Genomic DNA, 13,108 nt, shown 5'->3' on the forward strand with positions numbered 1-13,108 from the left:
GAGGGGATGAAAGGGATGTTTTTAACTTTGATTTTCAATTTAAACGGTGTAACTTTGTGATGACACAGGGAAACGTGAATAATGTTTTGTTTTTTATTACTTTAAATATCTATTTCTACTCCTTCATCTCAGTGTTTTTAGATTTGATGCAATACTTTTGATAAAAAAAAATGTGCCCTTTTTTTTGTAATTCACCGATCTAATAAAAAAACCAAAATCTCAAAGAGTTTCTTATTTAGTGACGTCGATACGTGAACTGAGTGGATTTATCAGCAACGTTCTGATGTTTTGGCTGTTTTTGTGCCCGTGTTGATCACAGCACCGTCTGAATGTTACAAAGTGTCGGCCATGATGAAGATGATGATGAAGGCCATGGTGTGTTTTCTTCTTCTTCTGTTCTTATTGTTTACCTGTTTTAGTCAATGAGACCGGGTACTTCTTTATGGTAAAAATTCAAACAAAAACAATAAATGTTCACAAACGAAACCTGAAGTCTGATTTTCTCTTTTCTGATGAAACAAAGATTTAAAATATAATAAAGTCAAAGTATTGATCAGTACAATGTATACTTTAATATCTAGTATTTCTGGATTAATGTTGCTGCTGCATTTTTGTGTGTGTGTGTAAATATATATATATATATATATATATATATATATATATATATATATATATATATATATATATATATATATATATATATATATATATATATATATATATATATATATATATATATATGGTCCGGAGGCAGAAGTTTTTTACTTAAAAGTACTCCATTTAAAATGTAAAAGTATGTATAGTCAGAAAATTGTTAAGTATTAAATACATATAGTTTTGATTTTTAAGTACAAGAGTAAAAAAAAAAATATTTAAAAAAATAAAAGCATGAAATCCTGAGTAATTTATTTATTTATTTTGTGAGCACGTTTAAAATGTATTAATGTGACATCATTAGATATTTAATGAGTAGGTTAACGGCTCCGTGATGACGTCACCACTTGACCGCGATGACCCGGATCAGCGGGTGGCGCGTGCTGCTCGTTCATTCATCATCAAACACACACCGGGCGCGTGGAGCTAAAAATAAATAAATAAACGAGCGCGAGGAGGCGACGACGATGATGATGATAATGTAACAATGTACCGCGCGCGCACCCGCTCGTGCAACTGCGCGCGACACAGAAAATATACCCACCTTCTTCTACTACCGTTGCCGTAGTTACCTAGCACGAGAGACCAGTGGGCAGGAAGGAAGGAGGGGAGAGAAGCGAGGAAGGAAGGAAGGAGGGAGGAAAAAAGAAGGAGGGAGCGGAATTAGTCAGTGTTAGAGGGGAGGAGAGAGGAGGCGAGGAGGAGAGGAGGTGAGGTTGTTCTGCCGAAGGTGGACGTGGCGGGTCCGGCGGAGTTTAGCTACAAGAGACCGCGAGGAGGAGAACCATGAACCGGACCACGCGCAGGTAACGGACCGGTAACGTAGGTAACGGACCGTTAAAACCCGCAGTTCAGCCGCTTCTCTTGTTGACGCTTCTCTCTCGCGCTGCGCTCGGTTTCCGGCTTCAACGCTCGCGCTCTCTCTACAGAATTTGCACAGATTTTCATGAATCGGACCCGGGTTAGGGTTCTTTCTTTTGTGTCGGAGCTGTCACACACGTCTGCCAGCTGGGAGTAAAAAGTGAAGGAGACAAGTGGAGGAGACAAGTGGGGGAGGCTAACCTCCGCCTGCCTCTCATCCTCCCTCTCCCAGCTTCACTCTCACTTTCTCCCCCCTCTAACAGCAGCAAGCCCCGCTAGTTAGCTTAGCTGCTAGTGTGATAAACAAGATGGCCACTGGCTAGCTCTAGCTAACCTAGCTAGCTAACCTAGCTATAGCTATGGCATCTTGCCCTGTCTTTGTATGCCAGGAAAGCTCGTTTAAATACGGAGCTGTCACGCGGAGCTTTCACACCCGGGAGAGGAACGAAAAGTTCCCGCTGATGAGCCGTTAACGAGCCGTTAAACGTGGAGAAAATCACCGCCAGATTCTTTCACTCGGAGGCTGCGTGGCGAGTTAAAAAAAAGGTGTTTTGAAAGAAGACAAACAGGTAGACAGACAGGTAGAGACTTTTACACTCGAGCTGCGCGTGAGCACCGGAACCCACAGCCCGGTAAACTTTCAACGGGCCTTTTTGTGGCCGTTAGTTTGACGTTTAACGGCTGCAAACTTTACTGCGCGTGCGTGTGCGAGTGAACGAGAAGTATTCAGATTCTTTACTGCAGTAAAAGTACCTCAGTAGTGAATGGAAGTACTCCATTACAAGTAAATGTACTGCATTCACAAGTATGTGCATGTTGTCACAGTAATTCGAGTAGAAGTATTGATTGATGGCCTGTCAGTGTTTAGCTATGATTTATGACGTTTATGAATCAATAATACTGCGGTATCATTGTGTATGTTGGACGTTACTGCTGCAGATGTTTCTATAGCGATACTTAAAACTATGACGATACTGAAACAAAGTACTACCACAAAAACCTGCAGCATCAAGAGAAGTTCTACAACAATCGATGAACTTAAAACTCTTCATTCATGTTAAAGTGTATGAATGTTAACATGGTTTTCAGTAATCTGATGCTCTTATATTTGACTTTGTGGTTGTTGAATGTTTAAGATGTGGTGGAATAAGAAAGTAGAATAACATAGAAGTAGTCAACATACCTTGAATTTGTACTTACAGGGATACTTCACCCACTCAATGACTTATTTGTACATCAGATACTTCTTGAAGAAAACTCAGTTTTTGTCTCAGACAACAGAGATGAAGTGAAGTCAATGGAGACAAAAAACTATATACAAACATATGGTTACTAATTTAGCGGCTGAAGTACTCCTTTAACTACAGTACTTAAGAACCAGAACCGTTTATTTGCCAAAATATGTTGCACATGCAAGGAATTTGACATGGTGGGTGGTGAATACATTCCATCACTGCTAGCAGTAGTGGTGGTGGTAGTAGTAGTGGTGATAGCGGTAGTAGGGTTAGTAGTGGTGGTAGTGGTTGTGCTAGTAGTAGTGGTTGTGCTAGTAGTGGTGGTAGTAGGGTTAGTAGTGGTAGTGCTAGTAGTGGTGGTGGTGGTAGTAGGGTTAGTAGTGGTAGTGCTAGTAGTAGTGGTGGTGGTAGTAGTGGTGGTGGTGGTGGTGGTAGTAGGGTTAGTAGTGGTAGTGCTAGTAGTAGTGGTGGTGGTAGTAGGGTTAGTAGTAGTGGTGGTGGTGGTAGTAGGGTTAGTTGTGCTAGTAGTGGTGGTAGTAGGGTTAGTAGTGGTGGTAAATGGACTGTACTTGTATAGTGCTTTTCTATTCTTTCCGACCGCTTTTACCCCACTTGTCATCATTCACCCATTCACACACTGATGGTAGGGGCTACGTGACGCCTGCCTATCAGATTCTAATCACATTCACACACCGTAGGCACAGCTACGGGAGCAAGTTTGGGGTTTAAGTGTCACACAGAACACATCAACATGCGACTAGCAGATCCTCTGATTGAAGGACGACCCTGCTCTCCACTTAGCCACAGTCAACCCCCCCAAGTGGTGGTGGTGGTTGTAGTAGTGGTTGTAGTAGTGGTGGCAGTAGTGGTGGCAGTATTAGTAGTGGTGGTGGTGGTGGTAGTTGTAGTAGTGTCAAGTTTTGTACAAAATCCAGTGAAGTTGGTGGTAACTTTTGTAATATTAACCCGAAAAGTTGTTTAAAATGTATAATGACATTATATTACACTATATGTGTGTGTGTGTGTGTGTGTGTGTGTGTGTGTGTGCGCGTGCGTGCGTGCGTGCGTGCGTATATATATATATATATATATATATATATATATATATATATATATATATATATATATATATATATATATATATATATATATATATATATATATATATATACTAACGTTTGATTCTGATTAGTATCACACATGATGTCATATTTCATCAGAGACATATAAATGTGTATTTCTTTAGTGTAAAGCAGTATTGTGTTGTGTTCTCTGCAGGCTGGTCCCAGTCAGGTGTGGGTGGTGACATCATCAGTGACTCATTGTTGGATTCCCAGAGGACACGCCCCCTTCCCCCCACCCCCCTTCTCAGGACAGGTAGATTTCTACAGAGGAGGGCGGGACAAAGCGTCGGCGATACGTCGTTAGCTCCGCCCCCTCAGCATGACGGACTTGGAGGCCGACTGTTTGAGCCTCGGCCTCCCCCCTCCCCCCCCTCTGGACCCCTCCCCCGGGGAGGTCGCTGAGCCGCTGGTGATGCTGCCGTGCGTGAAGAGCGAGCCGGAGGACCTGGACCTGGACCTGGAGCCCATCCGGACCGTGGACCTGTCGGAGATCCAGCCGCTGTCCACCGCCGAGCTGGGCCAGGACCAGATCAAGATGGAGATCAGCGGCCTGGACTACATCAAGTCTGAGCATCACCACTCGGACCACCACCACCACCTGGGCCACTTCCACCACGGGGACGTCCCAGAACTGGACTACAAGTCCCACTACGAGCCCAGCTCCGTGTTCGACTACATCTCACAGGTAAACAAGGACCACTGTTCACACCTGGTCCCAGGTAGACCCCGTTCACAAAACATGAATTCAGACTTTTTACAAATCCTCATCATCATTATGTAGATGTTTCTGCATCTGCATCATCATTTAGTGTTCAGCTGTAGTAAACAGCATGGATGATGTTATGAACTCAGACAAGAAGGAGTTTAGTTTCCTGATATCTGAGACTTCTACATGTACTAAGCAGAGATGATATTATTATTATTATTATTATTACATTATGTTATTCAGACGTCATGGAGGAAATGAATAGTTGATAATGGTTTCCATGGAGATAAGCCACTCCTCTGGCACGTCTAGTTTGACTTAATAAATATATATATATATATACACACACACACACACACCGTGTGCCATCCCTTAATGTGTGTGTTCCAGGTGACGGACACTCTGGAGTACATAAAGTCGGACCACCATGTGGACCTTCAGTGTTACTACACCACCGAGCTGAGCTCCCTGAAGTGCGAGTACCCAGAATCCAACACCACCAACGGCCTGGAGTCCATTCACATGGCCGAGCTCCGCACCGAGCTCAACAAGCTGCGGCCCGAGGCCCTGCTGATGGACGGCATGGGCAAGATGGACCCCGAGTTCGGAGGAGCGGGCGGGGGTGCGTATGAGGCGCCGCCGTCCGAGGCGGGTTCAGGTGCGACGGGCAAAACGCAGAACCCGACGGCGAGGAAGCCTCGCAACACGCAGGCAGAGAAACCGTTCTCCTGCACGCAGTGCGGTAAGAACTTCAGCACGCTGGGGAACCTGAAGACGCACCAGCGGATCCACACCGGCGAGCGGCCCTACAGCTGCTCGCAGTGCGGCAAGAGCTTCGGCCAGGCGGGCAACCTGAAGCGCCACCAGCTGATCCACACGGGCCAGAAGCCCTACGTGTGCGCCCACTGCCCCAAAGGCTTCACCAAGGCCGACGACCTGCGGTCACACCAGCGGCTGCACACCGGCGAGCGGCCGTTCGCCTGCCTCGCCTGCGGCAAGAGCTTCGGCCAATCAAAGGAGCTGAAGGCCCACCAGCTGAGCCACACGGGCGAGCGGCCGTTCTGCTGCCAGCACTGTGGCAAGAGCTTCAGCAAGGAGTCGGGCTACCGGAACCACGTGCAGATCCACACGGGGGAGAAGCCGTTCACCTGCTCGCAGTGCGGGAAGACTTTCAGCAACTCGGGTGTGCTGAAGACCCACGAGAAGATCCACTCGGGCGAGCGGCCATTCGGCTGCACGCAGTGCGGTAAGAGCTTCGGCCGCCTCGGCCACCTGAAGGCCCACCAGCAGATCCACACGGGGGAGCGGCCCTACGCCTGCCTCCACTGTGGGAAGACTTTCAGCCAGTCGGGTCACCTCAAAGCTCACGAGCAGATCCACAAACGGGAGCGGGGAGACACGGCCAGCTCCAGTAGCTCCTCCCCCTCATCTGGCTCCTCCCCCTCCAGCAGCTCTAGCTCCTCCTCCAGCAGCGACAGCAGCTAAAAGGAACTCCTCTCCCTTTAAAAACACTCTCGGATAAACAAAGTATTATTCCTCTTTTTTTATAAATCCTATATATAAAAGTTTCATTTTTTTCTTACTTTTTCATACCTTTTGTGCTCTTTTTGCATCGTATACGTTTGTTTGTAGGGTGACGCGGCTGATTTGCTCTTATGCAAGTGTGTGTGTGTGTGTGTGTGTGTGTGTGTGTGTGTGTGTGTGTGTGTGTGTGTGTGTGTGTGTGTGTGTGTGTGTGTGTGTGTGTGTGTGTGTGTGTGTGTGTGGATGATGAGGGGCTTGTAGGTAATCCCAGTAGTACTTATTCTGGAGTACTTTTATAAAACAAGCACAAAAATACTTCAAGTTTGAGTAACTTGATTATTATTTTTTTTGTAACTGAACCCAGACCAGCAGCTCCTGAACCAGGACCCGTTTACAGACCAGTACTTCAGAGGGAGAACATGTACACGATGAAGAGCGTGATGAGTACTCTTCAGAGTAAAAGTGTTTTTTATACTTCGTCTCTCTGATTCAGACTCGTATGTTTTACGGTCCGTCTCCGTTAAATCATGTTTTATAAATAATGATTTGAAGAGCTGCAGATTTGACCCGTTGTAGATAAAAACAACTAATATTCAGGAGGAAAAAAAATCGGAATTTCTGAGATTAAATTTATTAATTTAAGAGGAAAAGAACTAACAAAAAATATTACGAGAAAAACTGAGAATATTCTGAGATTGTAAAGTAAAAATATTGACAAGAAAATAAAAAGGTTTTCTTTTAAGGAACCAGCGTTAACAACCACGGTAACGTGAGCCGCTGACTATCATTGCTCCTCTATAGTGTTATTACAGTAAAGAAACACTCAAACTGTTTCTCTTTATTTCTCATCGTTTATTTATCGTCCGATGTGACAAACGGCACCAGCGCTCACATTCTTTAAGTTGAGACTCTTTCATCTTCGTCTTCATCAGATTAAAGCAGTCTGATGTTCTTCAGGTGAACCGGGTTCTGGTTCTGGTTCCTCAGTACTCGTCAAAGTACACGTCAATCTGTTTGTGAGTACTTGTGTTTACTAGTATTTGCCTTCTTCAGCTGTTACTGTGTTAAAGTAAACCTGAGATCAGACTCAGTCCACATTCCTCTGTTTGTTCTTTAGTAGCAGAATGAACAGAATCATTCCAGTTCAAACTTTCAGCTCCAAGAGGACCAAAAACCATCAGCACAAAGGAGCCCCCCCCCCCCCGGTCCAGATCGCTCACTGTGTACAAATCTTTATTGATTATGTCATTCCTAATGAAATCTAATGAAACTTTTTTTTTTTTTTAAAGACGACCGTGATGCAGCATCTTGTACTGGAAAAAAGAATTATTAAAGAAACTAATGAGACGTCGGCTCCGCTCTGCTTTCTTCTTCTTTGAACCTCCGTTCTCTACAACGTTTTAATGAGATCGATGTACGTTTGAAGTTCAAGGTTTCTGTTTTTATCATCTTAAAGTTACTGAAAAAGAACCTTTATTTAGTTTTGATTCTGTCGCCCCCTGTGGACTAAAGTGGTAGTGTTTCACCAGAGTCCCTTTAGAAAACCTCTCATTCTACTGCAGAACAATTACTTTTACTGCTAATACTTTAAGTACGTTTTGTTGGTAATATTTATTTTCACTTCAGTGTGACTTTAGATCCAGAATGTTAAATGTTCTCTTCTAACGCAGTGTTTCTTTAACGTCTCTACGATGAACTTTCATTATGTGTTGACTCTGTCGCCCCCTGTGGACTACATTGGTAGTGTTTCACCAGACTCCCTTTTAGAAAACCTAATTTTACTGCAGCAGGGTCTGACCGTCTGCTCCTCTCGGTCCTGGTTCTGGTTCTCCTGAATCCCCCTTCACCTCCAGCAGGTCCAGCGATACGTCCTGGGTCTCCAGCAGAGAGGAGGAGCTCTACTCCTGGAGGAGGAGGAGGAGCCAAGATGGCAACCATTGAGGGTGAGAAGTGTCTGTCTTTTTGACCGTTTCATGTCGACGTTTTAGTCATTTTAAAAAAAAAAATGTTATTCATCAGATCTTTAGCTCGATAATATTTTGTCTCTTTTTTTTTTTTTTTTGTCAACATAAATAAAGAGAGATTTAGGTCTATTTGACTCTGCTGACTGTTTGTACATGTAAACTAACGACAACTCCAGACTCAACTCCACTGAAGAAAACCATGCAACATGGTTGAAAGCTGATAAATCTCACAGGCGTAGCCAAATTTACAAGTTCTTCATCCAGTTCGACGTCCTCGGGCCGGTTGAGTTGCTCGGTTGTTATTGATCTGCTGAGAAGACCATGAGATGTGGTTGAAAGCTCTGGAAACTTGTGAGTTGGACCTTTTTTAATTTAGGGCCCGAGCACCGAGCAGAGGACTTATTGTTCTTGTGTTTTTTTTCGAATTATTCTCGTACGTCTTTGAGCACAAAAGATGTGAGATATTGGCTCGATAGCGCCCCCTATTTAGTAGCCCCAACATTGCATCTCACACAGATGCACAACACTTGGTAGGCTCGTGTATCACATGTGGACTTAAAGAAAATTTTGTATGAATTTTTTTCATGTTTCTTTAACGAACCCCGCCTAGATAATTTATCACATCAACTTCAAATTTAGTCAGAACAATCTAAAGACCTTAGTGATTAAATGTTTGAGGTTTCATGCAACGGTGAGGACGTGGTGTGGCGGCCATTTTACGTGGTTCGCCATCATACATCAAGCTGTTGTAACTTGTCAAAAATGCACTAAACTTGACATGCTTGATAAGAATCATGACTTTAGGACTTCTGCCAATATTAAGTCGTAGTGAGCTTGATTCTGTAATTTGCAGCGGTCCAAACACTGAACTCACACCACCAGAACATCACAGAGATGTTTGGAGAGCAAAAACTGCATAAGAATACTTTTTCAAATCACACTTGTATGTGGAGTTTTCAAAGTGAATTGAATTCATGCTAATGCTAACACAACCTTCTAAATACCAACGTATTTAGAGGTGAATGCTAACGTGCTATGCTAACAGTAAAATGGTGCTCCAGACACGTTTAGAAGAGTTTTTATTTTCAGACGGAAGCTTTAAACATTCACACGATCAGCTGACTCACTCTGGTCTAAGTGACAGCAGAGTGTGACGCGATGAAGAGGAGAGACGCGATAGGTTGAGCAAGCAGGAAAGACGATGGGTTGATAGATTCGGCTCCGCCCCCTTAAGTCAGACGGACGGGTGATTGGTCTCAGATGGTCTCCTCGACAACCTTCTCGATGACTTTGGTGACGGTGGTGGTGGTGGAGGTGGACGAGGACGAAGATCTGAGAGAGACGTCACAGGAAGTTAGAGAAATCTGTTTTTCCACTTTCAAAGTAAAGTTCCACATGTAAAAACGAATTTGATGATTTGAAATACAATACGATATTTGCGTCGTCCAGTTTTTGTGAAATGTGTGAAACGTTGCAATAAAACCTTAGAAGAATAGAAAAACCACTCGATTCTCAGCCGACCGTTAAAGGGTTAAAATGCATTAAAAATGGGTTTCGTTTTAATGTCGCAAATCTTTTGAATTCCGAGCCCGTTGTCAGACGTTTGTCCTGTAAACGATGCTGTGGTTGTCTCACCCGCCGCCGCCGCCGCCGCTGCTGCTGCTGACAGTGACGCTGCTGCTGCTGCGGAGTCCGCCTCCGCCGCCGCCGCTGCCGCCTCCCTCTCCGTCCAGCAGCCTCCTGTACTCGGCGATCTCCATCTCCAGCCTGGTCTTGATGTCCAGCAGCATCTGGTACTCCTGTCCCTGCCTCTCCAGGTCGGCCCTCAGCTGCACCAGCTGCTCCTCCATGGAGGTCACCTGCATCTGGTACCCAGACAGCTGCATGGAGTAACGGTTCTGGATGTCGTTGAGTTGGGCTTCAAGAGACGCTTTCTACGGAGAGACGGAAGAGTCAGAGGACAGACGACACCTGGAGTCTTTATCGTCTCTACCAGGACGTGGACGTCAGTAATCGTCATAATAATTATCAATAAGCATCATTTTGAATCCTCACCATGCTCAGCTGTGACTGGAGCTCGATCTGCAGAGCCTGAAGTTGACTCTTCACGGTTTTCACCTCCGACGAGGTTGTTTTCATCATCACCTCTGCGGTCGCCACCTCCGTATTGAGCATCTCCGTCTGATTGGACGAGAGGACCGAGTCACTCAAAACTTTAAGAAGATAAAACATTTAGTGATGTGGTTCTTAAAGGAGTCCCCCACTCCCCCACCTTGCTCTGGAACCAGGCCTCCAGGTCCTTTTTGGTCTTGGTGGTGATGGCCTCGTAGTGCTCCCTCATCTCCTCCATGACCTTGGAGAGGTCCTGCTGAGGACCGGTGTCCACCTCCACGTTCACCTGGCCGCTCATCTGCGTCCGCGAGGTCATCAGGTCCTGCAGGAGGACGGAGAGGACGTCAGAGACCGGACAGGGACGCGGTCTAACCAAACCACACTTGGCTCTCCTAATAATGGGTTCTTGGCTAACGTTAGCATGCTAACATTCGGGTACCTCCTCGTGGTTCTTCTTCATGGTCGCCAGTTCGTCAATCAGACTCTCGATCTGCATGCCCAGGTCGTTCTTGGTCACGCCAAGTTCTCCCAGCAGCATCTTGAGCCCGGCGATGTCGGCCTCCACCGACTGACGCATGGACAGCTCGTTCTCGAACCTGCAGAGTTCAACGACGGCGTCACAAGAGGGACAAAAAGACACAAATCTGCAGAGAACATCTACACCAATGACATCAAAGCTGATGTTGCACAAAGAAAACTTTAATCATGGAGACGAGCTCCACAGAGTCAAGTTTAAACATGATAAAATAATAACAAACTGAGAATTTAGGAGTTTAGTTACAAGATTCTACCTGAATTAATTAGTTTAGTTTATTTATTTTGCCACAATTTAAACAATAAAATAAAAATAAACAAACATAACAGATTAATAATGAGCAGGAAAAAGGAGGCAAAAAGCCAACTGGGCTTATTTGAAGCCTCAACCTAAATAACATTAAAAAAATCACAATATTATAGAGAACATAATAAAGTTACATATATGAATATTTCTTGAGGTTTAAATCTTCACAAACTTTTCACCTGTTTTAAAAAGAAATGATTTCTCAACATAATTAGTCTGATTTAGAAGCTTATTGATCTTATTATTATTATTATTATTATTATTATGTTGCACTGCGATGATGTTTCCACAGTTCTCCAGCAGAGGGAGACAAAGCTGCCAGATCTGTTTTTAATCAGTTTGTGTTGTTGAAATCATTGCATTGGTTTTAGTGCGGTTGATATTTTTTTCTTTAAGGACATAAATTAAAAGTGAACTAAATCAAAGAGCCACTGACTTCATCCTGAAGTCATCCTGAGCCAGCTGGGCGTTGTCGATGCTCAGCAGCACCGAACCTTTGGCCAGGATGGCTTCCTGGATCTGAAACCCACGCCAACAAGAAATTTAAATATTCTGAAGTGACCAATCAGAGGACAGGAAGGTAAGGTGTGCACTTTATTTATTTAATATATTGTAATACGGGGACTCAGACAAAACACATAAACATATACACATACAGTATGAAATAGAAAATTAAAAAAACATTTCAAGATCTTTTTTTTTTTTTTTTAAGATAAAAAAAAAAATCTACTTGTGCATATGTATGTTTGTGGGTTTTCTGCGACACAAATATTAAATATCCCTCAAAAGAAATGTGATCTTCAGTGTTGCAGATCTGAGTGTTTGAGGCGTGGCAGCATCACCTGGAGCTCGTCCACACGGGCGTGTCGCTCTGATTCTCTTCACACCTCCTTTAATTACAGAAGGTCATCCCTGAGGGCTGCTCTCCTTTATTCAGGGCGGTGGCTTGTTTCATTTACACTGAACCCACACGGTTTGATTTAATCTTTTAATGATCTCTTGGGTTTTGCAAAAATACTTCTGTTGCCTGTTAGTTCAAACCTTGGCTCAATAACCTATAAATAGATATTTCTCATCTTTTCTTTAGTGGTTACATTTTAAAAAGTTCTTAAAACCGGTTAATAAAACACGACCACCAACAGAACCCGGAGTACCCGGAGCAGAGCGAGAAGAAAAACTACAGACGCCACACTGAACACCATTTCCCACTTCCTCACCTTGCCCTGCAGCTCTGCGATGGTGACGAAGAAGTGGCTGTAGTCTCTGGTGCTCGGGCCGACCTTGCTGTCCACAAACCCCCTGATCTTCAGCTCCAGCTCCCCGTTGGACTTCTCCAGCGCCGCCACCTTGGCCAGGTAGGTGGCCAGGCGGTCGTTGAGGTTCTGCATGGTGAACTTCTCGTTGCAGATCGCGTTGCTGCCGTCTGCACCACCACCGAAACCTCCTCCGCCACCTGAGCCGAAGCCTCCGCCGAAGCCTCCTCCACCACCTGCTCCGAAGCCGTAGCCGCCACCACCACCTCCTGCTCCGAAGCCTCCACCACCACCTGCTCCGCCTCCGAAGCCGTAGCCACCGCCGCCGCCAGAAGAGAAGCTCCTGCTGGCCTGGGAGACCCTGATACCACCACCTCCTGCTCCTCCCGACATGCTGTAGGAGCTCATGCCTCCGCCGTAGGAGGATCTCCCAGAGCCGCCCATCTGTGAGAACATCATGGCCATGATGAGGACGATGATGGAGTGGCAGAAGAAGAGGTGTGGCCCGTCTTCTCAGGTGGAGGGAGTGGAAGAGGAGAGAAGTGAGAGGAGACGGATCCGCTTGCTTCTTTTAAAGGATCTCAGGTGGGCTGAGCTGCAGGTGAGGGGGCGGGATCCGCTGTCCACACCCTCACAGATGGAATGAAGCTAAGTACAGTAAGTACTGTGTTTTGAGGTACTTGTACTTGCTGTATGTCCAATGCAACTTTTTTTTTGTGCACCCTTTTCTGCTACTTCATGCTTTTGCAGAACTCGTTCCTTCACTTTATTTCCTGCAGTTCTGCAGGGACGTCCTGTTCCACTTGTGCAAGAAGTCGGCTCCGTGTTTTAAAA

General features: G+C 45.0%; 2 protein-coding genes across 3 annotated transcripts; one reads left to right on the forward strand and one right to left on the reverse strand.

Moving 5' to 3' along the window:
- The first annotated feature begins 1,179 nt into the window (after positions 1-1,179).
- si:dkeyp-113d7.1 (uncharacterized protein LOC407709 homolog) lies at positions 1,180-7,451 on the forward strand. 2 transcript variants are annotated; one of them, XM_068725628.1, is made up of 3 exons: positions 1,180-1,480; positions 4,029-4,559; positions 4,971-7,451. In XM_068725628.1, the coding sequence occupies exons 2-3, from the start codon at positions 4,194-4,196 to the stop codon at positions 6,063-6,065; spliced, it is 1,461 nt and encodes a 486-aa protein (XP_068581729.1). In that variant the 5' UTR covers positions 1,180-1,480; positions 4,029-4,193; the 3' UTR covers positions 6,066-7,451. The 2 variants fall into 2 exon arrangements, with proteins under 2 accessions (XP_068581729.1, XP_068581728.1); XM_068725627.1 differs by having other exon boundaries at positions 1,180-1,460.
- A 1,679-nt stretch (positions 7,452-9,130) lies between these two features.
- LOC137884005 (keratin, type I cytoskeletal 13-like) lies at positions 9,131-12,824 on the reverse strand. The gene is made up of 7 exons (XM_068725630.1): positions 12,239-12,824; positions 11,458-11,540; positions 10,620-10,776; positions 10,341-10,502; positions 10,124-10,249; positions 9,704-10,002; positions 9,131-9,400 (listed from the first exon to the last, which is right to left on the reverse strand). Exons 1-7 carry the CDS (start codon positions 12,737-12,739, stop codon positions 9,325-9,327), a joined length of 1,404 nt encoding a protein of 467 aa, XP_068581731.1. The 5' UTR covers positions 12,740-12,824; the 3' UTR covers positions 9,131-9,324.
- Positions 12,825-13,108: the final 284 nt, after the last annotated feature.

Source organism: Cebidichthys violaceus, unplaced genomic scaffold, assembly GCF_023349555.1.
Source record: "Cebidichthys violaceus isolate CVI_PGR_0920_01 unplaced genomic scaffold, fCebVio1.0.p SCAF_36, whole genome shotgun sequence".
Classification (NCBI taxonomy): Eukaryota; Metazoa; Chordata; class Actinopteri; order Perciformes; family Stichaeidae; genus Cebidichthys; species Cebidichthys violaceus.

Coding starts and splice junctions, on each gene's coding strand:
- si:dkeyp-113d7.1 (XM_068725628.1), top strand. CDS start 4,194: ATGACGGACTTGGAGGCCGACTGTTTGAGCCTCGGCCTCCCCCCTCCC. Junction 4,560..4,970: donor TGTTCGACTACATCTCACAG/GTAAACAAGGAC, acceptor TGTGTGTTCCAG/GTGACGGACACTCTGGAGTA.
- LOC137884005 (XM_068725630.1), bottom strand. CDS start 12,739: ATGGCCATGATGTTCTCACAGATGGGCGGCTCTGGGAGATCCTCCTAC. Junction 10,503..10,619: donor TGAAGAAGAACCACGAGGAG/GTACCCGAATGT, acceptor GTCCTCCTGCAG/GACCTGATGACCTCGCGGAC. Junction 10,250..10,340: donor AGGCCTGGTTCCAGAGCAAG/GTGGGGGAGTGG, acceptor TCGTCCAATCAG/ACGGAGATGCTCAATACGGA.